This window comes from Brachyhypopomus gauderio, chromosome 10, assembly GCF_052324685.1.
Source record: "Brachyhypopomus gauderio isolate BG-103 chromosome 10, BGAUD_0.2, whole genome shotgun sequence".
Lineage (NCBI taxonomy): Eukaryota > Metazoa > Chordata > Actinopteri > Gymnotiformes > Hypopomidae > Brachyhypopomus > Brachyhypopomus gauderio.
Window position 1 is genome coordinate 647,989 of NC_135220.1, and position 27,321 is coordinate 675,309.

Consider the following 27,321-nt stretch of genomic DNA (forward strand, 5'->3'; position numbering starts at 1 on the left):
ATTCTGGGTTTTGTTACATGCTGTGTATGCGTATCATGCTGTCTCATGTTTGGTCATCCTTCGTGGTGTTATAAGCCACATTGGTAATCACCAGAGTTTCCATTTAGCTGGCTGATCAAGTGTGAGTGAATCACCACACTACAACTGATATCCTGTTCTGATATCAAAACCAGGAACTATCATGTAAATGTAAAAGATGCACAGATGCTCTGCGAGTCAAATGTGTGTGGACTCGTCTGTTGGTTTCTTGTGCTGCATCTTTCTGTGAAGAACGCCACCAACATCGATCTGAAAAGGGGACGTTGAACCCCAGCCAAGACGAGCACCTCATCTGACTGGCATTCTTCTTTTAAAAGATTGCTCCTTAGTTTCCTTACAAAATTCTATTATGTAAACTACATATGCTGCGATTCTATTTATTTATTTTATTACCGTGTGTCATGCGAGAACAGATATAGTTCCCATGGTCTCTTAGCCAGTGTTTGCTTAGCACACACTCCCACAAATGCAGCCCACAATGACGTTCTGACTAGTTGCGGTGACATCATTACCGCCCCACCCCCCAACGCACCTCATGTCATTGATCAGGTTTCACACGCCCACTCATTGGCCAGGTTTCTTATCAGTCACAAACTCTACAAAGAGCTGCACTTTTAGTGGCTTTTTAATATTTAATATTTGCATCTGACTTGGTCAAACTGAAACTACACACTCCCTGAAATAACAAAATGTAGGTCATTGTCATACTTCTGTTTTTTATCGTCTGAAGTCTTATTCTGAGACGAAGAAAGGCAGGAAAGCTTTGGTTCAGGTTTAAGTGTTTGGCTTGTGATAGTTCACTTCCTTCACAGGGTGTGTGTGGCATATGCTACAACAAGCTCTATCAAACACATTTCCAGAGAGTAATACTATAAAGATGTTACTCAGAAAGCGAAATGTCAAACAAAAATAAGAATGTGACTTGGATACTTGCACTGTAGTTGTTCAGTGGTCATTACGTGAACTGTAAACGCTAGACAAGCGTGTTGTGTGACGTAACAGCATAGCTCCCTTCAACACATGGTTCATCTTCCTTTTATATACACTGGACCTGTTTTAATGTTATGCACAAACCCTTTAATCACTTAATACTGACCACGTTTCTCACACAAATGCACATTGCAATCAATCTCAAATATCTTTATTCATATATTTTTTCAATTATATAATATATATATATATGTATACTTATATTTTCATATTTATTTATGTATTTCCATATGTACAATTTGCTATTCCACTTTCTTTGAAGAAATAATGCAAATATGCTTCCATTACAAACAGTGTTTATACTAAAGAGCCTGATGGGTACAATTCAAAAGTGCTTCAAAAACTGAAAGAATACTGAGATTCTTCATCACTGGGCCTGGACCAAATGTGTCAGGAAACAAACATGTACAACACGATGCACATTTTACTGCATCACCAAAAAAAAAAAGACCTCATCACGACAAACAGGAAAAGCTTTTCTCCACATCAGAAATCAATCTTTCATTTCAAAGTACATCAGCTGCATGTCTCTCAGAAGGCCTTTGGTTATTCATATTCCATTAATTTAATCTCTTTATAATTTGCACTCTAGCCATTCAATGCGATGGAGTCCACTGCCATGTGAATATTAATGTGAAAGAAAAAGACAAAAAGCAATTTACATCAGGTCTCATTGGCACCTGTCATATTGGCACCTGTTACAGCTTTAACAAGCTCCAGAGACCTTTTATTGCACATTTGCACTACTGTATATGTATGTATGTGTGTGTGTGTATATATGTATACACACACACACACACACAAAGGTTTTGTCTCAAGGAGAAAAACACCTATACTTAGTTTGAGTCTTCTGGCAGGGCTGTGGTCATCCATAGTCAATTTAAAACTGTGGATTCTGCAAACTAGACAGTGGTCAGACTAGAAGTATATGGCACAACTAACCATCTCTGGGATATGGACAGTGACCGTTTAAGCACATGAATGTAAATAAGAATGAATCCAGTTCAGCTCAGCCGAGTTCCTTCCAGAGAACATAAATGTCCAATTACATTGAGAAGGAACCTGGATGTATCGCCATGCTCGTTGCTCATTGACACTGCTTACATCCACCGCTTGGAGATTACATATTCAAAAACCCGCTTGGCATGGAAACCACATTCGGTGGTTTTACACCCATGGATTAGTCACACGTCTGTCTGTCATTTGTCAAGAGTCTGGCGTTCAGCTCCATGACATGTCTCAGATATTAAGTGCTCACCCTCAACAGGGGTGTCTTGCTGCTTTAGCGGAAAAAACAAAGAGGCTTGTTTCATGTTCTGGTATTCACGCCGGACTGCCGGAGTCCGGCCGTCACTCCGATGTCACGTAATGATTGTACGCCATGTCCATAACGTTTTTTGCTGTGACAGCAGCGTTGTGGATTTGTTGGGTCGAGTGCAAGTTCTGATAACGACAGCGGGTGTCGACTGTCAACGTGTACATTCTTAACGCCGTGGTAGTGGAGAGAGTTTAAAGGGTGAAGGGTGTTGGGGTCTTGTGCTCTGTGTGTTAAAAGGCACTATCCTGTCACATAATATCAACAAAGAATTCACAAGGATTGCCCATAGCATGCTGAAAACTCTGACGACTAGCTGTGAGCTCAGGGGGTATGTTCCCCAACTCGCGCACGGGGGGCCCTCCGGGCGGACTGCTGCTGCTCACTGGAACCTTAGGGGCCAAACGGGCCAGGCAGTATGGTGGGGGTAGGCCTGGGGGACCGTAGGAGGAGGCGTGGCTCCTCTCGCTGTGGGCACAGGACACATGAATGGGCTGGGCAAAGGGGGCGTGGCTATATGAGAAAGAGGCGTGGCTGTGCTGGGACAGGCCGCGGCTCCTGTGAGACTGGGCGTGGCTGTGGACCGAGCAGGACCGGCCGAGGCTGCGATGGCTCGGATGGCTCAGCTGACTGGCTGCTCTTTGGGCCTGAAGCCCCGCCCAAGCGCCCAGCTCTGATTCGCTGGCCCCGCAGCACATGGGCTTGTGGTCCTTCTCACGAGGGGAGAACTTTGGTCCCTTCCCGGCACTGGGGTTGGAGCCACTACTTCTGCTGCCTGAAGAGAAGAAAGAGGTCGATTTTAAACAATGTTTTTAAGTGATGTAATCATAAGCCTGAAACAGCAGCACAGACATTGTTATAATGTCTCTTTCAAGTTTAGGGATTGAAAAGAAGGTAATGAAGACAAAGTGAAGGTCTACAAAGAATTCAGTGTGCTCGTTTCTGATAGCAGTAGTTTTGACCCAAGCCTGTCGGCACAGCCAGACACGAACGGGCCGGCGCCACGTTTATATACGCCAGTCCACTGCCTACTAAACCACTCTCATTCACGAACGGTGACGCCTACATTCAAACGAGCATTCTGCAGACCACAGCAGACGCGTCTGCTCCACAGACATGCACACCACGAGAGCGCAGGGAACACGTAGCACAACGGCACGGACACACGAATAGCACCACCGATCACAAGGGCCGGGTGGTCACTCGTGCGTGACCCGACACAGGAACCCACCGGGGGAATGGATGGACTGGGGAGGAGAGAGAGGAGGACGGGGGGGATGAGGGTGGGGTGGTAGGCTTACCCGATCCCCCAGTCGTGGGAGCAATCCTCCATCAGTCTACCACAGCCCAGCAGGAAAAGAACAACAAGAGTTAAAAACACAGCACTGACAACCAGCCAGCCTGCAAGGTTTGAGCCCACAGAGCCCAGAACTGGCACGCACCCTACAGATCCAAGGACAGAGTTCCGGCACACCAAATGATCAAACACTAACACACACACACACACACACACACACACACACACACACACACACACACACACACACACACACACATTCCCCAACATACAAGTGTGACAGACAGACAGACAGACAGACAGATAGACAGATAGACAGATAGATAGATAGATAGATACTTTATTTATCCCAGAGGGAAATTCCTGAACAACAGGTTGTTTTTTTTTTTCATGTTCACTATTTGTTAACGAGGCAGTAGGTGATTGTTAACATTCTCTACACCATCGTCATCCTCCTTGGTCACAAGGGCGCGTTTTACAAAGGCGACGAAGTGTTGAAATGTTGAGTGAAAATGCAGGATCAGCCGGTGTTGCCAAAACAGGCCGGACCGCGCGAGGACTTTCCCAGCACACCCACCACGGTGGAGGCCCGGAACTCAACGATTACCAAGAAAGCAGATGACCTGCCATTAAAATGCGCTTCCTCCTTTACCTACATTTACCTACATCCTCCTTCACCTTTGGATTTCTCTAGCCCCAGCCTTGCGTATGTAAACTTCACCCAGAAGTTCAATTGGGTGGATGAATGTAATACACATTTACTGGATTAGGGCAGATTACAAGTGCTTTGTTCTAATTTAGCGCCTACTGTATGTTGGGCTGCTTTGCTTACAAATAATTTTGAAATGTAGCAATTTAGAAAGTGTAGCAAGGTTGCTTTAGACTGCAGTGTTCCTACCTACTGCAAAACAATAAAACTACCTGGAAAATCTCTTCAAATACTGCAGCAAAGACACAGCTTATCTCCTCAGTGATATGAAGCATATCCTGCTGATAACAGTATGAAAGCAAAAGTAACCAGAGAACATCCGTGGGACGGGGGTCTCCCTGTTCCACTACAGTCACACTGTGTTTGTGGTAAGAGTTCCCAAATGCTTGCATGTCTCCTCCCCTTTCTTTTTCACTTTCTGTTTCCCTAATAAACACACACACACACACACACACACACACACACACACCCACACGTTCTCACCTTCACTCTGCTGGCTGCCCGTGCTGCCGCTGTGGAAGCTGTGACAGGGGTCTGAGTACCCCGGGGGGAAGGTAGGGGTCTGGTTGGGGTAGCCCGGGCAGGGGTACGGCCAGGGGTTGGTGCCTGGTGGCGGGAGAGGGGCCAGCGTGTCCAGCTCAGAGCCACCACTGGATCCCTCGTTCAGATTTAGAGATGCCATGTCTGGGAATGAAAGAACAACACGTTACTGTCTGAAGCTCTGTAAATATCGACAGGGTCCTTGTCAATGTTTGGCTGTATTTTTCTTCTAGCTTACCATCATACGCCTTTATTCAAATTATGTAAATAATACCACGAGGCAGAGGAATACTAGACAAGGGACGAACTTTGACACAGGTCTCCAAAAGTGTAGTAGCACTGCTCAGAGAAGGTGATCTTATTGACGGTATGTCTCAGGTAGCCATGCTTCAACAAGCTGCTGGCGTATTTCCTGGCATCACGCCGGTCCTTGAAGCCCTCCACGTGTGAGTACAGCCAGTCCACAACGTCAGCACCTAACAAGCACACACACCATCCTTAACACAAGAAAATAGCCCCCCACAGTGCAGAACGTTCACATGGAAACTACCTAGTCTTTTAGCAAACTGCTCCCTCTAGTGGCTCAACTGTTAAATGCATGCAGAGGGTCTTTTCATTTTCCTCCACATGCAGCCATAACACTCACCAATAACAGCGTTTGCTATGGTGATCTTAAGCCACATCCGGTCCCGTATCTCCAGCCCAGATTCAGGCAGCTGCATCACCTTCACTATGGTGGCCATGTCCGTCTTACCCGCTGAGAGGGGTAAGTCATCAAACTCTGAGAAAACAAAAGTTAGGTCATTACAAAAAAAAAAGATAAAAGCCTTAAAGCCTGAATTGCTAAAGCTTGAACAGCTGAAAACACGTTACTGTAATCAGGATATTCTCACGACGCGTTTGTGGGAAGCGACTGGAGAGAGAATGAGCCGTTTAACAAACCGTAGTGTGGATACGTCCCCGTCACCACCGTGGTGTGGGAGATCCAGGTAGCAGGGTCGATGGGTCTCACAGGTTCTGCTGAGGAACAGGCAAGAACACAACAGCCACTCCAGCACTGTCTGCAACGTCAACGTCTTTGTGCGAACTCAACGTTAAGGTATAACGTCAATGGTCAAGGTATAACGTTCAGTTAAATTGCACCAAAACAGCTACTTAAAGGGGGAGGCGAGTGACGCGTGACGGTGTGTGTGTGTGTGTGTGTGTGTGTGTGTGTGTGTGTGTGTGTGTGTGTGTGTGTGTGAACGGTGGCACCTCTGGGGATGGTGAAATAACTGCGAGGAGACGGATCCCAGCACTTGGCCACTGTGAGACTAATGGGTCTGTAGAGACACAGAGCAACAGACAGCAGCATTAACAAAGAGTCAGGCATACAGTACCAGTCGGCTGCGGTATGCGGTGTCTCTACTCACCCGGGCTTGGAGACAATCTCTCTTAGAATCCTGACGGCGTCATCATTGCTCATGTTCTCGAAGTTCACGTCGTTTACCTGCAGAAGCAACGCCTGAGCATCATTACTGCCGTAATTGTTGTTTCAACATGTGTAAAACCACTACAACACAATCTGCATGCATGATCAGCAGGAAGCAGTCAGCATTCTTGTGGTGGCCCGAAATGTGGTTAATTTTGAACTCGCTTATCGAGTCAATGTCCAAGTCACTTCTGGAAGGAACGCAGAAGACACCGTACACGCGCAGCTCAGATATGATTCACACGGTCCACATGTTCCACGATGATCCCTCACATGATGCTGACAAAATACTGTAGTGTAAAGGTGAAACTACTGACTGCATGAGGGCCACAAGCCTACGGCAACAAAAGATCAAAAGGTCGTGTGGGAGGAAGGAAGAGAGGGAGCAGAACTGGGCCTCAGGGAGGGAACCTACACGAGTGACGTACACAGCTCTAAAGAACCACGACCCTGATGGGACCTTTTTCAGTTCAACTATACCAGTGATGTCGTTTTGAAAGTGACACTGGACCTTACCGACTCTCACCACATCCTCCACCACTAAAATGATAATCTGACAAGATTAACCAAAAATTGTTTACAAATTGTTTACAGTGACAACAAAGGGGTAAAATCAGGATATCTTGATATATTTTTGTCTCATAAAAGTGAAACTATGCCATGCTGCATGTTGTAACTCATCTGTCCTCAAAAAATCAATCTCACTGCAGCTCCTGTCCTGTAACTGTCACGTTGAGGACTCCGGCCCCTCCCTTTTGGGCGTGTGTTTACGTCGTCTACGTCTGTGTATCTCCGTGGGTGCGGATATGTCTTGTGATCATCCGTCTCACCTGTGGCTCGTCTCGTAATCACGTGGGACTTATGTGGTTTGTCTACTTAATGTGCGTGCACACAGTGTCTTGTGCTCGTCGTTGTCTGAGTCATACACGTGTGTGGTTGTTACCGTGTTCTGTGAGCGCTGTCTGCGCTATTTGTACCATTAAACGTCACGCTCATTCAAAGTCAAGAAGGATTTCTGTCTCGTTCTTCACTACGCCCCGATCCTGACAGTAACACGTCTCCTATATGTGTAACAGTGTCTTCTGTCCCTGTAACACGTCTCATACACCTGTAACAACATGTCTCCAATCCCTGTAACACGTCTCCTATACGTGTAACGGTATGTATTATGTCCCTGTAACACGTCTCCTATACGTGTAACAGTATGTCTTCTGTCCCTGTAACACGTCTCATACACCTGTAACAGCATGTATTATGTCCCTGTAACACGTCTCATATACCTGTAACAGCATGTATTATGTCCCTGTAACACGTCTCCTATACCTGTAACAGCATGTATTATGTCCCTGTAACACGTCTCCTATACCTGTAACAGCATGTATTATGTCCCTGTAACACGTCTCCTATACCTGTAACAGCATGTATTATGTCCCTGTAACACGTTTCATATACCTGTAACAGCATGTATTATGTCCCTGTAACACGTCTCATATACCTGTAACAGCATGTATTATGTCCCTGTAATACGTCTCATATACCTGTAACAGCATGTATTATGTCCCTGTAACACGTCTCATATACCTGTAACAGCATGTATTATGTCCCTGTAACACGTCTCATATACCTGTAACAGCATGTATTATGTCCCTGTAACACGTCTCATATACCTGTAACAGCATGTATTATGTCCCTGTAACACGTCTCCTATACGTGTAACAGTATGTCTTCTGTCCCTGTAACACGTCTCATACACCTGTAACAGCATGTATTATGTCCCTGTAACACGTCTCATATACCTGTAACAGCATGTATTATGTCCCTGTAACACGTCTCCTATACCTGTAACAGCATGTATTATGTCCCTGTAACACGTCTCCTATACCTGTAACAGCATGTATTATGTCCCTGTAACACGTCTCCTATACCTGTAACAGCATGTATTATGTCCCTGTAACACGTTTCATATACCTGTAACAGCATGTATTATGTCCCTGTAACACGTCTCATATACCTGTAACAGCATGTATTATGTCCCTGTAATACGTCTCATATACCTGTAACAGCATGTATTATGTCCCTGTAACACGTCTCATATACCTGTAACAGCATGTATTATGTCCCTGTAACACGTCTCATATACCTGTAACAGCATGTATTATGTCCCTGTAACACGTCTCCTATACCTGTAACAACATGTATTATGTCCCTGTAACACGTCTCATATACCTGTAACAGCATGTATTATGTCCCTGTAACATGTCTCATATACCTGTAACAGCATGTCTCCAGGCTCAATTCGGCCATCGGCGGCCACCGCACCACCTTTCATGATGGAGCCGATGTAGATGCCCCCATCACCCCGGTCGTTGCTCTGCCCCACAATGCTGATGCCCAGGAAGTTGTACTTCTCTGTGAGAGAGAGGGACAGGAAAACCCCGCGAGGTTAACTCCAACCACCGCGCCCAGAGTACGCTGGAAAACACCTTACCGGAGCTGTTTCTGAGGAGACACAGGGGCGCTCACCCATGTTGAGTGTGACGGTGATGATATTGAGGCTCATCGTGGAATCCGTTATGCTGCTGAAGGAGGATGACTGCCGAGATGGTTCAGAAAAACAAAACGCACCCCTTTAACTCGACGCTCACGCTCACAACACCCTGGCTGTGCCTGCTGCGTCAATGGTGAAACCCACCCGGTCTATCTTGACCAATTTGTGTCTCCGTCGCCGGCGCTTATGTCTCCGCATGAGCTGAGAGGAGGAGCTCTGCCCCGTGGAGCTACTGAGTCTGTAGGAGCAGAGGGAGACCAGGTGAGATCAAGAAAACATGCCCACTCATTCTGCTCCTCCAGACCTTCTGTTCCTCCAGAGTTCCTTCTAAAGCATCTGCTTGCTGTAGGTTTAATAGCCCTTGTGATCATTTCTAGTTAGCCTGTTTTGACCTGATGACCTGGTACATTTTGGATCGTACTTTTTTGTTGTTCCAGTCTAAACAATTTAAGTTAAATGAAGTGATTAATTAATGATGCATTCAATCGAGCCTCTGTTTTCAGGCATTTTTTCCTACTTTGTCATTTCTAATGCTTTGTTTGTATAAATTGTGTTTAGATCATATGTGTGTGGGTTCTGAGCAGGGCTTTACCTGTTCCCATCATCCTCCTCGCTGTCGATGAAGGAGCTTGACTCCAGCTCGCTGCTCATGACAGAGGCGCTGTCGTAACCCCTGGCCAAGTCCCAGGTAGCTCGCTCGGCCTTAGAGTGGCCATTCACCCGGGGGACTGAGAGGTGTTCACACAGGGCAGAGAGCACTCATGAGACCAGGCCACGCACACACACACACACACACACACACACACACACACATACACACACACTCACACACACGCACGCACACACACACACACACACTCACACTCCCACACACTCACACACAGGCACACACACACACACGAGCACACACACACACACACACACACACACGCAGGCACACACACACACGCACACACACACACACAAACACACGCAGGCACACACACACACGCACACACTCTCACACACACACGCACACCCGCACGCACGCACGCACACACACACACACACACACACACACTCACGCACACACACACTCACACACACACACAGGCACACACACACACACACACACGCAGGCACACACACACACACATGATTAAGGACTGACATCTTTTAAAGGTGCACACCCTAAAATTACACATTGTTTGCAAATCTTTTTTTTTTAAACACTCACCTAAATTTATATTAAACCTTTTAAGACCTGATTATGAAAATTATTGTACCAAAACTGTTCCAAATGCAACGTTCCCTCATGTAACACTAGGGGGCACATGAGTCAGTGAGCTACACGTCTCCTGCTGAGTGCTGGAGGCATACGTACAGAGACACGATCGCGGCTGTGACTCTGGGTAACACCGCACCCGCTGGAAGATTCGACACAGGCGAGCAGGACACTTCAACCGGCCAAAACACTCCAACGCCATGGGTGTGGCTAATATTCTGCTAGCACATGCCTGCGCACGCCCCCGTGTTTACACAATCGCACGCAGGAAAGAGCGTCAGGGTGCGCGCTCAATGGGTCGGGACCAGAGATCTACGGATCCGGGACCACGGTGTTGCAGGATCTAATCGCTCACGCACATTTTAAAGGGTCACATTCCACCGTTCGTGTGCCAGTCGTACAAAGAAACACATTCCGTCCCCCTCTGTGCGTGCGGGCTGTCAAGCTCCTGTGGGAAGAGGCGAAAGGCGTGCAGACTCTGAAGTGATATGCATGTTTTCAGGGTAAAAGAACTTCTGGAACGTTCTTTCACTCTCCCTGGTCTTGCTCCTCCCCAGCAGCCGCGCTTAACCCCGCACAGAGCGGCAGAGCTGCCGGGCAGCTCCACTTCGTAGCGCTGCTGGGGAAACGGAAAGACAGATGTGGGCAAAGCAGATGTAATCATCTCCATCACAGCCCAGCGCCTGGGGACGGATGCCCTGTAGCACGGCTGCCTGGATCTGATCCCTGAGCGAATGGCCTCTGCGTGGCTCGTCGTGCTGACATACTCAGATGTTTTGTTAATTCGTTTATTTAGTTAATTTATTTAACTTTAATTCATCTTTGAATATAAGGCCTCGCAATATGGATAATGCAAAAAGCAGGAATTATAGGAATAAGTCTAATACCATATAACATGTATATTGTGCTGTGGGCATCCTGACATTTTTGACACAATATAAGCTGCTTCTTATATCTTAGACATGATATGAATGAAAAATAATTTGACTTGATTTAGTCAGATTCACATTACAACAAATAGAGTTAAATAAGTGACTGTGCAGATGCAATATATTCATTAATGATGCTGCATAAAGTTTCAGATAACAAAGAGCAGGTATCTGTTCTTTAAAAATGAAATTTCACATTTTAAGTAAAACCACAGCATAAAAACTTCATTCAACAGTAGCACTATTCGCCCGTTGCACTAACTAGTTCTGTTGCGAATTAGATTCAACTCTAAATGGTTGATAAGGCAGGCAAAGCTCTACACACAGGACCTCTTACCTCTACAGCTGCAGCTACGCGCCTCTGGCGAAATCTAAAGCCCAGAGAAAACGACACCCTGCTGCGCCGAATCCAGTGTGCAACATTCAGCGAAACCACGCTCGGTCAGCGCGTGCCGTCTGCAGCAGAAGCGTGACAAAAGAGCACGTGGGAGGGCGCGCGCCTCCGGAGCGGAGGGGTCGTGGCGCGAGGACATTCGGTATGACCCCCCTCGCCTCAGGTGTTCTGGACTAGAGGGTCTCAACCTTTTAAAGCCCGAACGACACCACCGAACCGAACGACACCACCTGACCTTTTACACGACCTGGGGGTGGGCGTCTGGTGTCAGTTGTCAGTCAACTAGCCACATATATTAAATATATATCTGATTTTAAAAATCCCATCAAATTACTTTTGTGTTTTAATTGCAATAATTAAATACTACATTCAAAGGTGGCATTTACAAAACAAAGATTCTTTTCAGAAGTGAAGTTCAACTATTACGCTACTGCTAATTCATGCCGCAGATGGTCAACTGTGGTCCCTACTAACCGACCCGAGATCAGGTGTTGTGCTGAACTCCGACTACACGGCAGAATCCTACTTCTCTCGTTTGCCCGCACATAAAGACACTACAGATGATAAGATTTCAGCGTTTTCTTCAGATTTAAGTTTTAATGATCGATAACAATAACATAGTTGCTATACCGAAGTTCACTTCTGACCACGTTACTTCGTAATATTCTTTTGTTCCTTTTTTGTTATTTTGTTCATTACTGACAACCTTACAACCTAATTGTCTAATTTGTCCAGTTAGGACAAAACTAGAGTGTTCAATGAACTGTTATAATACTCACAGTACTCACAGGACTGAAATGTCTGGTTAACGTCTTTTTTATTTTGGTGACTTATCTGGATGTGTAGGGTATTCCACATGAAGCACGTGTCTCTACGTTCAACAAGGGTTATTTTAATAAGGGCAGTATCATTTTTGTGACGCCAACACAATGCTTCACCTACCGTTAAGTCCTGAACTACAAAGGCAGTACAATAAATTAACGTCTTTTCAGTTCCAATCTCATCTAGACGACTATCACATCACAGACACGCTGCTTCAAAATGATTTACAACAGCCTCACCGTGAAAGTCAGTTACAACATTATCAAGACAATTTGCAATCAATACCCTGTCCGCTCACATCAGCACTGACCAGCCCTGCGTCAATCGTATCCACTCTTCACACACCAAGCATATGTGCGCATATACACACAAATGTAAATGTGCCATATTTTGTTAATTGTGATTTTTCACCGCAATCAAAATTTGTCCTCCGCTTTTTACCCATCTCTGCAGTTAGAACACACACACACACTAGTGATTACTAGGGGGCTGTGGTGCACACGTGCCCAGAGCGGTGGGAAGCCCTAGCCCGGTGCCCGGGGAGCAGTTGGGGTTAGGTGCCTTGCTCAAGGGCACCTCAGTCATGGCCTCAGGTCTGGGAATCGAACCCACGACCCTCCGGTCACAAGACCAGTTCCCTACCACCACCAGACCACGACTGCCCAGAAGGAGATGTATGCCTGGATGCATTTATCTCCTAAGCAAATTATCTGTAAGGAACTTGATCACAGACAGTGGATCATCTTCTAGAAACCTCCCTTATGTTCATGTCTCAAGTTATTTGAACTACAAAATGCCATTTTTGTCAGGGCTGGCTCGGATGCCGTGCCATCTACCGCCACTAGGGGCGCCCGAGCAAGGGATGGCTCGGATGCCGTGCCATCTACCTCCACAAGGGGCACCCGAGCCAGCCCTAGACTTCAGCAACGCAATCAGCAATGATCTGTCTCACCTGTTGCCATGGCTTCTTAAGGAAGCCCGTGGAGACGGATCATTGCTGATTCGTTGTGGTTATGTCGTTGCGTTCTCAGCCTCTCCCTGTTTACTCTGTTGCTGCGTTTGCCTCTGTAGGTGTCCCGTCACCTATCTCTCCTGTCTGTTTTCTCTGTCTTTTTTCGAGTTTCTATCTCCTGCGTCGCTCAATGACCTCCCTCAAGTTTTCCTCAACCTGTTTATCTTCCTATCCCGTTGCTGTTTGTGTGGGAAGGGTTTATTGTTTGAGCAGTTTTTTATTGCTAGCAGCCAGCTACTTCCCCTGGCGCCCTTGGTTTCCTTTATTTCTTTCTAAGCGTTGAGAAGTCCGCGTTTATTTAGGCACTCCTTTTAGTTCTGTTTTGTGGCACTTGGTTCCACCTCTCCCTTGCTCTCTCTAACGCGGTGTGTTGTTCCTTACCCACCAGCGTTACATTTTAACTCTGTATAGACACAACGAGTCCTGGCATGCAGCCGATGAACAACATGTGCTTTCAAAAGCTTAAAGAACGGGAAGAAAGAAATAGCTACAAACAGAGGGACAGTAGTTCACCACTCAGACTATTTCCTTAAATAGCACGCGCAGGGATCTGGCCTGACACACATCTCATGTGTTCTACATTCATTTGCCCGGGAGAATATGATTAATACACGCAGATACAAATGCAGTGCTGGGTAGCTGCTTCTCCACGGCACAATGTTCACGGCTTCTGTGTGAGACTGCTTTAAGTTGCTCTACATCAAAGAGACAGGCAAAGAGCTCAAATCTGAGTGGACCCCAGACCAGCATGCAAGATTCAGAGCGCAAAACTTCTGCGGATGATTTATAACACGGAATTCCTCCGGTAAATGCACAACAGGAATGCTCACGATGACTCAGATATCTATATTTTCTTTTTATTTTTGGCAGTCATATGCGTCAGCACATACATATATACAAACCTACACACACACACACACACACACACACACACACACACACACACACACTGCCTCCGCCAATCGCCCCAGCCTGAAACGATATTTGCCGGTGCTTACAAAGCCCCACTAATAATCCCCACTAATGAAGCCCTCGCTAATGAGATTCTCCCAAAGCTGGAGGAACAGAGGAAGTGGAACAGTTGCGGGGTACTGCGGGGTATGCAGGCGGGATAAGCAGGTCACGGGAGCTCTTTAATGAGGGAAGCGGCACGCTGAGCTCTGATTGGAGGGGAGAGTGAGTTCAGGTGTGAAGCCAACACTAGCAGCTGCTGGCTACAATAGCAAGAAAATAATTCATGTCCACTTTGCAGGGATTGGAGAAATAGTTGGGGCTTCGTCTTTTTCCTAAACGGTTTTGCTATCAAAACAAACATGCCTGCAATCCTTTCACATGAGGGGACTCGGGACATTGAAAGAAAGCTTCCCTTGCTGTTGACGAATACGGTTTCAAGCCTCCCTGTGACCTCTCTTTAGACTGACCTCAGCGTGTGTACGGTCAAGAAAAGAATCATTCCTCAAATTACTGGACGGCAAAACAAATATGAATCGCCAGGAAATAACCACTGAATCGTAACTTGATCTGGCATGAAAAGCATCAACACAGGCATTTGCTGCTCTGTCATGGTTAAGCACTACCAAATATAGCCAGTAGGGGGGGGTTAAAAACAGAATGCAGTTTCAGACGCTAAACCCAATTAGGTAATAGAAGAAGAGGATGCACTTTTTGGATGTGAAGCAAATTAAATCACATTTCCATCTGCTGATTTAACTAGTAATCCTCTGACCTGCCATTTCTGTACAAGAACCTTTTCAAAGCATGGCTGTCTGTCGCGGGCCCTGCCGTAAGGAGGCGCGGTGGATGATATGTGCTGTGTGGAGTACTGTGTGCGGATGGACTCACGCTTGCTGTCCCGTGTCCTGCGGGCCCTCTCACGCTCCCTGCGCTGGCTCAGGAGAGACTCCGTTCCCGTCTCTGTGTCCAGTCCATCCCGGCTGCTCACTGCGTTGGCACTACAAAAATGAACCCAACATATACACAAAGGACAGAGAGCGCACACAAAGATTTCTAGGGGTGGGAATCGTTTACTATCTCACGATTCGATTCGATTCCGATTTTGGGGGCCACAATTCAATTCAAAAATCGATTTTCGATTCAAAACGATTTTCGATTCAAAAAACGATTTGATTTATAAAAATTTCTGCTTCAGTCTATAAAATCTGCATGATCTACTACAGTCTGCTTTGCAAGGCAGAACGACAAATACAGAAAATTAAGTGTCTTTCACATTTAATTAACAAAAATTAAGTGTCTTTCACATTTAATTAACAAAAATTAAGTGCTTTGGTAAAATAAAATGGTTTTTGTTGTTACCAAAATTCTTGAGCTTCATTTTGCATTTTTTCATTTTGCGGATGCAGTTCCCCCAGCCGTGGCTAGGGGCACCAGAGTCAGTCTCAGACTAAACCGACATAACCGTACGTTCTCAGCCAGTCTCTGCTTTCTCTGTGATTGCTTATCGTTTAATGGTGTCTCGCCACCTCTCTCTGTTATGCTTTCTCTTTACTTATTCGAGTATCTCATGCGTCGCTTTCTGACCCATCTCAAGTTTTCCCAATCCTGTATTTCTTCCTATCCGTTTTGCCTTTATTTTTGGGAAGGGTTTTATTTTGCTGCAGCGTTTTTTGCCAGTTACTTCTGCTGGTGTCCTTGGTTTCGTTTTCGCGTTGCATCTGTTATTTTGTTTCTTCCTCCCGTCTCACTACGGTTGAGTTATTTTTCATACGTTGTATTTTCCGCATTGGTTTTTTGTTTCTATTTACTCCGTGCCCTCACGGTTTTGCTTTCTATTCTCTTGCGCGTCGAGTCTTCCGCGCTGTTTTGTTTGTTTGTTCTGGGTCGCTGTGCGCGTTTCCCTCTAGCTAATACATGTGACGTGTGTCAAACGTCTTGATCTTGCGAGCCGGCACTTGGGTCCATCCTTCTCTATATTATTTCTCACCCTTCTCTATATTAACGTGCTCACCGCATTCCCCGGCATTCGGTAAAAACTTGTGGCCTGGCTTTGTGGGGAGAGCCTGAGCCTGAAATGCCTGAGGGACATGGAGAGTGGGTCCAGGGCTCTGCCTCAGGCCCTGTAGCACTGCACTGCACTGAGGGTGTGAGTTTGTGTGTGTGTGTGTGTGTGTGTGTGTGTGTGTGTGTGTGTGTGTGTGGAATGTGCCGTGGGGTTGGTTATTCTTTTAAGAGTGGGTGGAATGTTTTTGCTTAGAGCTAGACACAAACCTAAGGCAGTGAACTCCTGTGTGTGTCTACAAACCCACAGAGGGATCATTGCAAACTGTAATGAAGTCCCAGATACTGCAGAAAGTCAGGGAGTCAGACATAGCTGAATCTTAATCTTAACTATGGTTCTATTAGAATTTATGAATGTTTTAAAAAGATGGCTGAATGTCAGTAGCTGGCTTATGTGTCATATATTTGATTACAAAAGAGAAGAATGAATGTGAAGGTTGCTGTTCCTATAATCCTTCAGAATCTACTCATAATGATAAGCTACTCCACCAGAGAGGTGTGTTCATGACGAGCCCACAACAGAGAGGTGTGTTCATGACGAGCCCACAACAGAGAGGTGTGTTCATGACGAGCCCACAACAGAGAGGTGTGTTCATGACGAGCCCACAACCGAGAGGTGTGTTCATGACGAGCCCACAACCGAGAGGTGTGTTCATGACGACCCCACAACCGAGAGGTGTGTTCATGACGACCCCACAACCGAGAGGTGTGTTCATGACGACCCCACAACCGAGAGGTGTGTTCATGACGAGCCCACAACCGAGAGGTGTGTTCATGACGAGCCCACAACCGAGAGGTGTGTTCATGACGAGCCCACAACCGAGAGGTGTGTTCATGGCTCCCTCTAGAGGACGGAAGTTGCCATTTCTCAAGCTTCGTATTGGCTATGGCTGCATTGTTCTTTCGAGTATTCTGACGTAAAGAGCACAACATTCAATAACCACTAATTACAGGAGAAAACATTACCTACACAAACTACACTAAATGCACACATTTATATACAAATACATTAGCACTTATTCTACACTTTAATGTTATATTCATATTATACTGAATTAAAACAGTCCTTGGGCTAGTTACAGACAAATAGCGATTTTTCATCTGATTTTTAAATGAGCAGAATGAGAAACAAAGGCTTTCACACATTAGCCTGACACATAATCCTGCCTGCTTTTTTCATAGGGTGTACACACAGCATTCATGCTATTGTGCTTCTGAAGCTTCTGAGCCCTATAAAAGGCAGGGGGCAGCAGGCACGCAGGTAGGGGGGAACGGGTAACTCCCATGGGGTAGATGAGAGCAGCTGCAGCCCCCTGCCGAGCCCTCGGGGTGAAGATGGGTGCTTTTAACGTCTGCTAATCCGGCTTAGCCGCGCAAGGACGGCCGAACGCCCATTCTCCTCATCCCCGGTTAAATTTATTCGACATCACCAAGGAACAGTCCTCGCCACAAAGAGAGTGGGCCAGAGATAACGTCTGGTTATTTACTGATGCTTACAGTGCGGCTTTTGTGATGGAAATTTAGGGAGATTTACTGTGGGAGAGACACACAACTGGGAATCCATGGAGTTAATCTCCAGGAAAATTGGCTTGCCTGAGAGAAAAAGGAACACGGGGAAAAATGAGATCGGAGGCCAGGCCTTCCCAGACCACGCCACTAGATGGCAGTAAATACCACAGACAACCGCTGGAGGTAGACGAAAGTTAAAGCCCTGAGCAGCCCACAGAGGGCAAAATCGAGCCGTAATGTTCCGCCCAGATTCAAGAGACGAGGAAGAAGCAGACTGTACACACTCGACAGTGTGCACACCGTCCGACTTCTGACGTTTCCGAGCATAAAGGGACTGCTTGATGAATGTGTTTGTGAGACAAATCAAAGGTTTATGCAGAAACAAACTAGCTTCTGGTTTATCAAATGAATTAGTTTCAGGTAACACCTAGCTATCAGTTTCCTTCTGCACAACTACTAGAGAATGGCATGACAACTTTCTCTGTCTCAGCACAGTAGGACACCTTTGCAGTTTAAATCAGTCTCAAGTCATTTATATTACAAAAACCGCACACCTCACCTCTGTTCTGCGCAGTCACACAGATCAGTGGGCCGGTGTGTCACAGTTTACAAACACACACACACACACACACACACAGATGAGCAGGTAGGTGTGTCACATTTTCTGCTTTTAGGCAGATAAGCAAATGTTGTATGCTGGCAGACACACACACACGGTCTACAGTGTGACTCTTTTTGGTGAGCCTCAAAGATGAGACCTGTGGTGTGTGTATATGACTCCCGGTCGGGCTATAACCAGATCTTCTGTCCAGCTGGACAGCAGACATCTGCTCCTGCAGTCACTGATGTTCAGAGAGAACAGAGCTTCTCTGCCCGTCCTATCTGTGTGGATGGATCCTGGCTGATGCAGCTTCTTACAACAACATAGTCTTGGGTTCGATGTCAGGTCATTTGTGAATCACTACTCCTAGTTACTGCTTACCAGAGACATCACATCTAGAAAGGATTGGTTCTTGACATTTTTCATCTTGAAAGCTTTATATCAGTGTGAAGTATATATCTTGGTCTCAAAGACCATGATGTAAGCCATGATGGATGTGGTTTTAATAAGAGTTCTAAAATGTATTAACATGTACACACTGCCAGTGTGTGAACAGCATAAATGGTGTGTTTATGTCATGTAACACCATGTAACACAGCAGGTTATCACCATAAAGTGATTATGGATGCCATGTGTAATACGTATACAGCTGAACGGGGTTTTATGAGTGTGCTTCAGTCAGAGGACCCGGTGGAGAACACTCACTGGAAGGAGGGTGGCCTGGAGTCTCCGATGCCCCCAGTTCGCTCCAGTGGGGGGGGCAGCTCAGGGTGGCTCTCCGTGCAGTGAGATCCGCTGTCGGAGTGTGTGCTTTCAGTCAGCACCAACTACAGCCAAAGACACACACACACACACACACACACACAGAGACAAAGACCTCAGGAAGAGCCTCTCCACAGTGGCTGTGCATACATAAGTGATGCAGGAAGAGACCAGAACAGGGTGCATTTAGTGAGCTGGGAGAGAGTGCACAGCACACGCGCTTGCACACAATGGCCTACACTCAAAAGCACTCTTAAGTGCCTTCGTGAGCTCCATAATGACGGTTAAATGGGCAAAAGCCTCAGGCTGCTGTCACATAACCCGGTCCCCGCCGCAGCCACTGAACATGACCGCAGTCAAAGAGGAAGGAGAAGGTGAGAAATATCAACACCAATAATCTGGTCTGCCTTTAACACTCATTACTTCACATCTGCCCGTCCCATCGTTCCTGTTATCTGATCTTCCACGTGTCCTTGAACTGTGTTGTGAAATGTCTGCAGGCTTTGCTAGTGTTTTGCGGCACTGTAGGCAGTGAGCGCGCTGCATTCTCGTGTATTGCAGTGAGGCAGAGGGTAACGCAGGCAGAGGGTGACGCAGGCAGAGGGTGACGCAGGCAGAGGGTGACGCAGGCAGAGTGTCACGCAGGCAGAGGGTAACGCAGGCAGAGGGTGACGCAGGCAGAGGGTGACGCAGGCAGAGTGTTATGCATGCAGAGTGTCACGCAGGCAGAGTGTTATGCAGGCAGAGTGTCACGCAGGCCAGCATGTTCGTGCGAAGCTTTCAAGCCTCTGCCTTGCAGCACTGTTGCCAATGTGCGTGTGTGTGTGTGTGTGCACGTGGGCCTGAGGGGTTAACGCTGTAATGTTATACTATGCTTCATGGAACGTCATGCATTTGTCACAAGGGAGGGTTCTGTGTGTGTGTGTGTGTGTGTGTGTGTCGGGGGGGGGGGGGGGGGGGGTTCAAGATGGCACCCGTCTCACTTACCCAGGATACCACTCTGCCATTGAAGCAGGGCAGCTTGGCGTTGTCATCGGAGATCTCCTCTTTGACCACACTGCACAGAGGATGCACACAGCACAGTTAGGGACTCTGTGTGAGCCATGAGTCTGAGCATGTCTGAGTCTGAGCCTGTCTGAGTCTGAGCCTGTCTGAGTCTGAGCCTGTCTGAGTCTGAGCATGTCTGAGTCTGAGTCTGAGCATGTCTGAGTCTCAGCTCCAGGCCGCATCTATTTTCAAAAGCTGAGCCACACTGGAAGCATGTCACGCTCCAACAGTGGAATTTTCCACTTCACTCCCAGCCACTAGCGGTCCACAATGAGAAAGCCGAATGGCCCTGTTGACCGAAACCACTGGAAACTCCTCCAACTGACAGGCTGGCTTCATTTGTACCTAACGCACATCACTTCAGCTGCTGGGAGTTCAGTTGTCCGGGCTGCACATCCTGCACCACAGAGAGTAAAGGAGGAACAGAAGCGCTTACATCTCTCGCAATGTTTATGAGAGTCTGGACGTGTGTGTGGAAGAAGTGTGTATGTGTGTGTGTGTCTTTGTGTCTGTTTTTGTGTGTGTGCGTGTGTTTGCTAGAGAGATAGAGAGGTGCAGTGAGGGTGTTAGAGCACAGGAGGGGTTATTAATAGAGTGATCTAGTGTGCTAGCATGGGGCCGCCAGTGTTCCTCCCAGGCTGTAAATTCCCCACAGAAATACCATGCAGTTACCCTTTAACCCTCTAAGACATGGTTCAGCAATCACACACCTGCTAGCCCCCAATCACCCTGTACAACTCAAATATACACATTCACACACACACATGCACACAAAAACTGAGTTATTAAATACATCAGCATATGCAAAGCACAATGAGCACCGGGTAAGAAGGTAACACTTTTGTGTGCGTTGCCAAGCCTTGAGAAATCCCTCCAGCTTGCTGATATTAGAACTGTGTCCTTTGAGATTCTCCAGCACATCCAGGTTCCCATGACCCAGGGTGCTGTGCTGCTGGGAGATTGAAGGCCAGGGTGCCTGTACATGGCGATGGCATTGGCGATGACGATGGCGCTTTTGTTGAGATTACATTTTTTAAACGCTGGGGTCTATGGCTTGCTTCAGAGCTCCAGGCTTTGCAGAGGAAGCCAGACTGGAGCTGCTGTCATGGGTAGGAAGTGCTTGTCTCCTCCCAAGAGATCCTCCATAATACGCGTGCACTTGCTGGGAAGTTTGTGATGGTGACCTTAAGGAAGTGTGGTCTGTGCAAACATGCACAGGAGAACAGGAGGGGAAACGCCTCTGGACAGGAGTGAAGCACACGTTAGGTTGTTTGTGAAAAAGACCCTGGTTAAAAAAAGAGCCTTAATGAAATATAAAGCAAGAAATCATTCAAGTGCCAGAACGATATGTGTTCAGCAGTAATGAACATCCAAGGGGCGGCACCATAATGAGATGTGTAAATGTGTAATATAACTGAACACGTACCCCCTGACCCCCTGACCCTCTGACCTCAATTGAAACCTATAGCGGGGTGTGAAGCAAGGTGTTCCTGGTGGTCGATGACAAGACTGACATTGTTGATGAGTGTGCTTCTACACTCTACTCCAGGGACTTCCTGTCTACTCCAGGGACTTCCTGTGATGCGGAAACCTTCCAACCAGGAGCCTGAATTAATCCAGATGCTGGCCAGCCAGCGCGAGATCCAGCGACCAGTCAAAACAAGTGGCCATACTGATCCAGCCGGAGGGAGCGTTGGCTAAACGATGCCTCTGGAGAGCATTTGTGTAGCTCTCTTGGCCTGCATAGTGCCGAAAAACCATCTCATCACTCCATCTCACTCTCTCCGTCTGATTCACTCCATCTCACTCATGTCATCTCATTCACTGCATCTCACTTGCTCTAACTTACTCGCGTCTTACTTGTACCATATACTGTGTATTTGTAAGTGTTAGCATTTTTGGGTTCTTGAAAAGTAGCACCATAAATTATTTATTGTTTATTATTATTATTTATGCAGGCTGAAGGCTGAATCCTCTCTGGCCAAATGTCCCCAGAAGCTCCCTGCTCAGACCCTAATAGACCCTATATTACATAGTGAAATAAGGTGGCTTAAAAACACAAACCTCTGCCATCGTTGATCTGCTAACTGGAATATAAGGTGCTCTCTGATTTCCCTTTAGCTGCCAATCAGTCAAAGATGAAGCTTAATTCCAGTATTTATTAATACTTCCTAGTAAACATTGTTTAGAACACTAGATCCCACGAGGCCAAGTTACGTAAACACACACACACACACACTCACACACACACACACTCACACACACACACACTCACACACACACACACACACACTCACACACACACACACTCACACACTCACACACACACACACACACACACACACACACAGTCTGAGTGTCTGACACTCCTTCCTCTCTTCCTAGCTCCAGGTTTAGCAGGGGATTAACAGATCTCAGTCAGTGAAGCTTCAAGTCGGGATCTGTGTCAGCGCTGAAATGATTAGTGTTCATTCACACTGGGGTACCAGGCTAGTAAAAGCAAGGGTGCAAATAGAACTTAAACACACAGAAACAACAGGTGCATTCTGGAGGCTGGGTCAGAGTACACTATGAGGGACCTACCCAGAGTGAAAGATCTCAAACATGATCAACTCTGAAAGGTACAGGGAACTGCAGTAGGACCGTTATACATCCATAACAATGTAATATTAAACTACCACAAATTACCAGGTATTAATGTTCTGACACATACTTGTTGCTAAGTATATTACACAGTAATAAAGTATATAATGACGCTGTAACTGTGATGTAAAGATTCATCTCTTTGTGTCTTTATTAATATCTTACACTATTGAAATGACAATAACTGCAACATGGCCACCTTATGAAAATGTGACTCAATTTACATAATTTATCTCTGTCCCATTTGGCTTGATTTACGTCTGTCCACCCCAATCTGAAACTAGCAAACCATCAAATCCAGATTCCTGGCCTGAACTGTTCTTTGAAGGACAAACAGGGTATTTGTTTATGCAGTGGTCGTCTTGTTCTCAGAGCCCAACGGTGCAGACAGGACAGGGAAGTGCAGCTACCCCACACACTGTAACTCAGACACACACCGTTCCCATGGCTCTCTCCACACCGCACGGGGCTGGGGGCATGTGCCGGACAAGCGTGTGTCACGCCTCTGGGCTTTACAAGGGCCTGATGATGAATGGCTAAGATCACAGATGCACACAGAAAACTGCAAAGCATGGACTTTGGGGGGGACAGGAATATAAAGTGGACCTAATATGCTAGCACATGCCCTGCCACATAAATAAAGACATCTCCATTACTGTCCCAAGCAGACGTGAACCCACTGGCTGACACTCCCACAGCTCCACTACTCACACATCTTTCTTGTTGCAGAGGAAAAATAAATCACAGCTCTGCTTTCCAAAAGAGAAACTAAAACAAAACCTTGTACAATTCAGCTACCATTCAGAAATCTTGGACATCACCTGCTTTGCAATTTTATAAGTTTTGGGAGAACTGGTGATATATAAATTCATTTGCAACTTTTCCTGTGGAAATAATACCTTACATTCACATAAACTCCTATGGTAATATGAATTATGTCATCTGATGTCATCTGAGCTGAAAGCATGCGTCAGAGAAAACAGCAATTCATGGTAGTGCTTTGTGCATAAAACACATTTTCCTCCATACACTTAGACTACCGTGCAATTTAGCAGAAATTCAATAAGGTCTCTGTATTGGATGATCAAAAAGAAATCATACTAGCTAACTAAAAACCTTTGAATACATGCATTTAATTGTGAGGAGGCCTGCCCAGAACTATACATGTCAGATAGCCTTTATAGCTATTCGGTAACCTGAGGCTATAAATACTTTCCCCGATAGCCTACAGGTTGAAAGGAAAATAACAAATTTGAAAGAGACACTCATGATTAAGAGTTTCTAGAAACTCCCGATAAATGTAGACACAGCCCCATTATCTAGACTAGACACGCTTAGTCGACACAAAACGATTAATATTCTGAACAACTCCTACCAAATATTTAAAATGTATGGTTGCTTAAGATATTTATATGTGTATAACTGGGACTGTTCGTGTCATTTTGCGTTCACACATAATTTGCTCGAGCTTAAATCCGGCCTTGACATTAACGGACTCCAACCGACATAGCTGTATAATTTAAGCTATGAAATATAAGGTGGACAACAAGGGACCACCGATATGGAGGATAATTTATTTATAGAAGAAAAACTCAAAACAAAGAAGAGTACGGTCAGTTTGAGTCATGTTACACACTTAAATATCTGTAATATTAAACTAGCTTATTAACATGTCTCTCCAACATAACCTGAAGGGTTTTTAAAAGACTCGAGTTATTTCAAACTTTAAACAGTCTGAAAAGAGCACTTGTGAAGTAGACTTTGGGAATATGAAACAGCAAATGAGAAAATGAGCAGTGCTGTAGTAGCAGGCGGTGCAGGTGGAGCAGGCGGTGCAGGCGGCGCAGGTGGCGCAGGCGGTGCAGGTGGAGCAGGCGGGCTGTGGAGGCTTTAGAGCAGGTGTCAACAAGCGAGCCCGGTGAACACACAAGCCCCATCACACCTCCACCACACACGGCTCCTGAGCCCGGTGAACAGCCCCACGACACCCACACGGGTCCTGGCGCACTGACCGAGCCCGGGTGCCCCAGCTGGGGCGTCACTGGGTGGGAGTGTGTGGGCTCAACTACACGGTGTGTGTAAGACACTGTGTGCGCAGATGCGTTGCAGACACTTACCCAAAATCCTGATCCATGGACTTAAAGAAGAATTTGTAGCTGTTGACAGGACGATTGCTGAGCACATTTTTGAAATCCGCCAGAGTGACTTTGTCGGGAGAAACCGTCAGTTTCACTAAATAAGGAGTCTCCTCCTCATCGATATGATAGATTATTTTAGTCTCCGCCATGAGTATAATTATAATATGGGTGAGACGATCATAGACAGACGAAACACCAGATACACTGTAACTAATACAACAACAAGACGCTGTATGGTCACACTGCTTACTGTCCGTCTCACGTAGGAAAACAAACAGCCTGGCCTTTGTCCACACGTACACTTCCAGACATGGTCGAGCCTGGCGCGTCTATCACGCCGTCGGTGTGTCTCCCGACACCGCAGCTCGGTCGCCAGTGAAACAGGAAGGGACGCTTCACGTCCCCGCCACACCGACTTTACGGGCTTCTCTCCGTACGTATTTCCCGAAGGTGTGTGCTGCCCTCTAGCGGCGGTCGTGTAGAACACTCTCAAATTCGGCGTCGTTAAGATTTTGAAAGCAAGACTACGTACGTATTTCTAGCAGAGATTTGAAAAACAAGGGAAGCATTAAATTTGATAAGACTGTTTATTCTTATCTGCCAGTAAATAACAAGTTATATATTAATTACTATTTGCTGTTAAAGTTATATTAGTTATTAGATTTTTTTTGAAGAAAAAGTTTAATTGGAAGTTTACAAATCTTAGGAAGCAAGATGTTTGTCATAAGACAGATGGTAAAAACATTTATGCTATTGTTTGCAAGACATCGATGTTTTTAACATCTTAGGAAAAATACAGATCAATTAGTAATGAACAATTACTTATATAGTTGTTTAAACATTTATACCAATTGTGTAATTAAAAAGTCTGAATTATTTAAACAAAACATGTAATATGACGCATGCGTAGACAAACGTAATGCTAACAGTAAAAGTTAATAAAAGCTAAATTTTGTTTATTGTTACGGTTTTTAGAACGTTACCGATTATTACAACCGCTATACAACTGTAGTAAGCATAAAATATGTCTATAATATAATAACCAATAACCACCTCTCAACTATAAAGTGGGATTACAACTTTATAATAGAGAGGTGCGATTTTGCATCTTACATTGATGTTCTATTGTACCCACACTGTAAATGTGTAAAGAGGTTGGCGAATTCTTAGTACTCTGCAAAAAATACTTATTTATGTCAATATCCCTGTTTCAACGGCAGGGGGCAGCCTTTATCTTGTTAAGAATGTTATAAAGATGTCATTTACGTTATCCACACTTTCGGGGTTTTTTTGTTAAGAAACTGCGCAACATGTAATTATGTCTTAAAGAATATAGACAGTTCAAAAAGAAGGAATAGACCAGAGGTCTTGAACTTTCTGGAACTTAACTTCCCATGTCTGGTGCAGGTTTATGCAATCCCTGGTGGCTAATTGAAGAGTTAATGTAACTGGATGGCTCCTGTTGCCACAGTCAGATTACTGCTAAGTAAAGTGAGGTCGGGCTAAACGTACGTAAACTACTACCAGTGGTGTAATACTGACCTGTTCAATTTCATAATTTTGTTTGGTTATTATTCCTTTATATCAGTATCCAGTTGACTTGTTCCATCGAACATTCCCACATCTCAAATTGCTTCTATTCACTTTTTTTGTCTTTTTGCCTAAATTGTCCAAGTCTCAGATCCATATTAGAACTATGGCTGTGTTCGAAATAGACTACTACATACTGGATACTGCATACTGGACTCAGTATATACTGGATACTGCATACTGGTCCTCGTAGTACTATGCAGTACAGTTTCCAGTATGCGACAAAAGCAAAGCACACTACGGGGTCACGTGAACGTAGCGTTGCATGATGGGATGCAGTACACCACGAAGATAGCTCTGTTCGCGTACTGGAATATTTTGCGGAAGTAGTAGGTCATCCGGGTATGTTTCGCGTACTGGAAATTTTCATTTTGGTCACATACTGCATACGACATACTGATTTGGGGCTCGATCAGTACGCCAGTAGTATGTAGTAGACTATTTCGAACACAGCCATAGACTAGACCAGTGCTCTTATGATTCTCTTCCTCCGGTCCACATGTGGCTGTGTGGCATCATTTTGGTTGAGCAGTATGAGGACTATGGGATTATTGAGACCAAGAAGCATTTTGATGTTGGGGTAGTTCTGGTTAAAGGTTAGCTGTTGGGGTAGTTCTGGTTAAAGGTTAGCTGTTGGGATAGTTCTGGTTAAAGGTTAGCTGTTGGGGTAGTTCTGGTTAAAGGTT

At 45.7% G+C, this 27,321-nt stretch overlaps 1 protein-coding gene across 2 annotated transcripts; it reads right to left on the reverse strand.

Moving 5' to 3' along the window:
- Positions 1 to 1,223: 1,223 nt before the first annotated feature.
- Positions 1,224 to 25,454, reverse strand: dvl1a (dishevelled segment polarity protein 1a). 2 transcript variants are annotated; one of them, XM_077018457.1, is made up of 15 exons: positions 25,025 to 25,454; positions 20,205 to 20,274; positions 19,161 to 19,282; positions 15,173 to 15,282; positions 9,502 to 9,637; positions 9,054 to 9,147; positions 8,885 to 8,954; positions 8,631 to 8,770; positions 6,303 to 6,379; positions 6,145 to 6,212; positions 5,833 to 5,907; positions 5,537 to 5,671; positions 5,199 to 5,366; positions 4,834 to 5,034; positions 1,224 to 3,119 (listed from the first exon to the last, which is right to left on the reverse strand). In XM_077018457.1, exons 1-15 carry the CDS (start codon positions 25,192 to 25,194, stop codon positions 2,596 to 2,598), a joined length of 2,160 nt encoding a protein of 719 aa, XP_076874572.1. In that variant the 5' UTR covers positions 25,195 to 25,454; the 3' UTR covers positions 1,224 to 2,595. The 2 variants fall into 2 exon arrangements, with proteins under 2 accessions (XP_076874572.1, XP_076874571.1); XM_077018456.1 differs by having other exon boundaries at positions 1,225 to 3,119; positions 5,833 to 5,910; positions 25,025 to 25,453.
- Between the last annotated feature and the right edge of the window lie 1,867 nt (positions 25,455 to 27,321).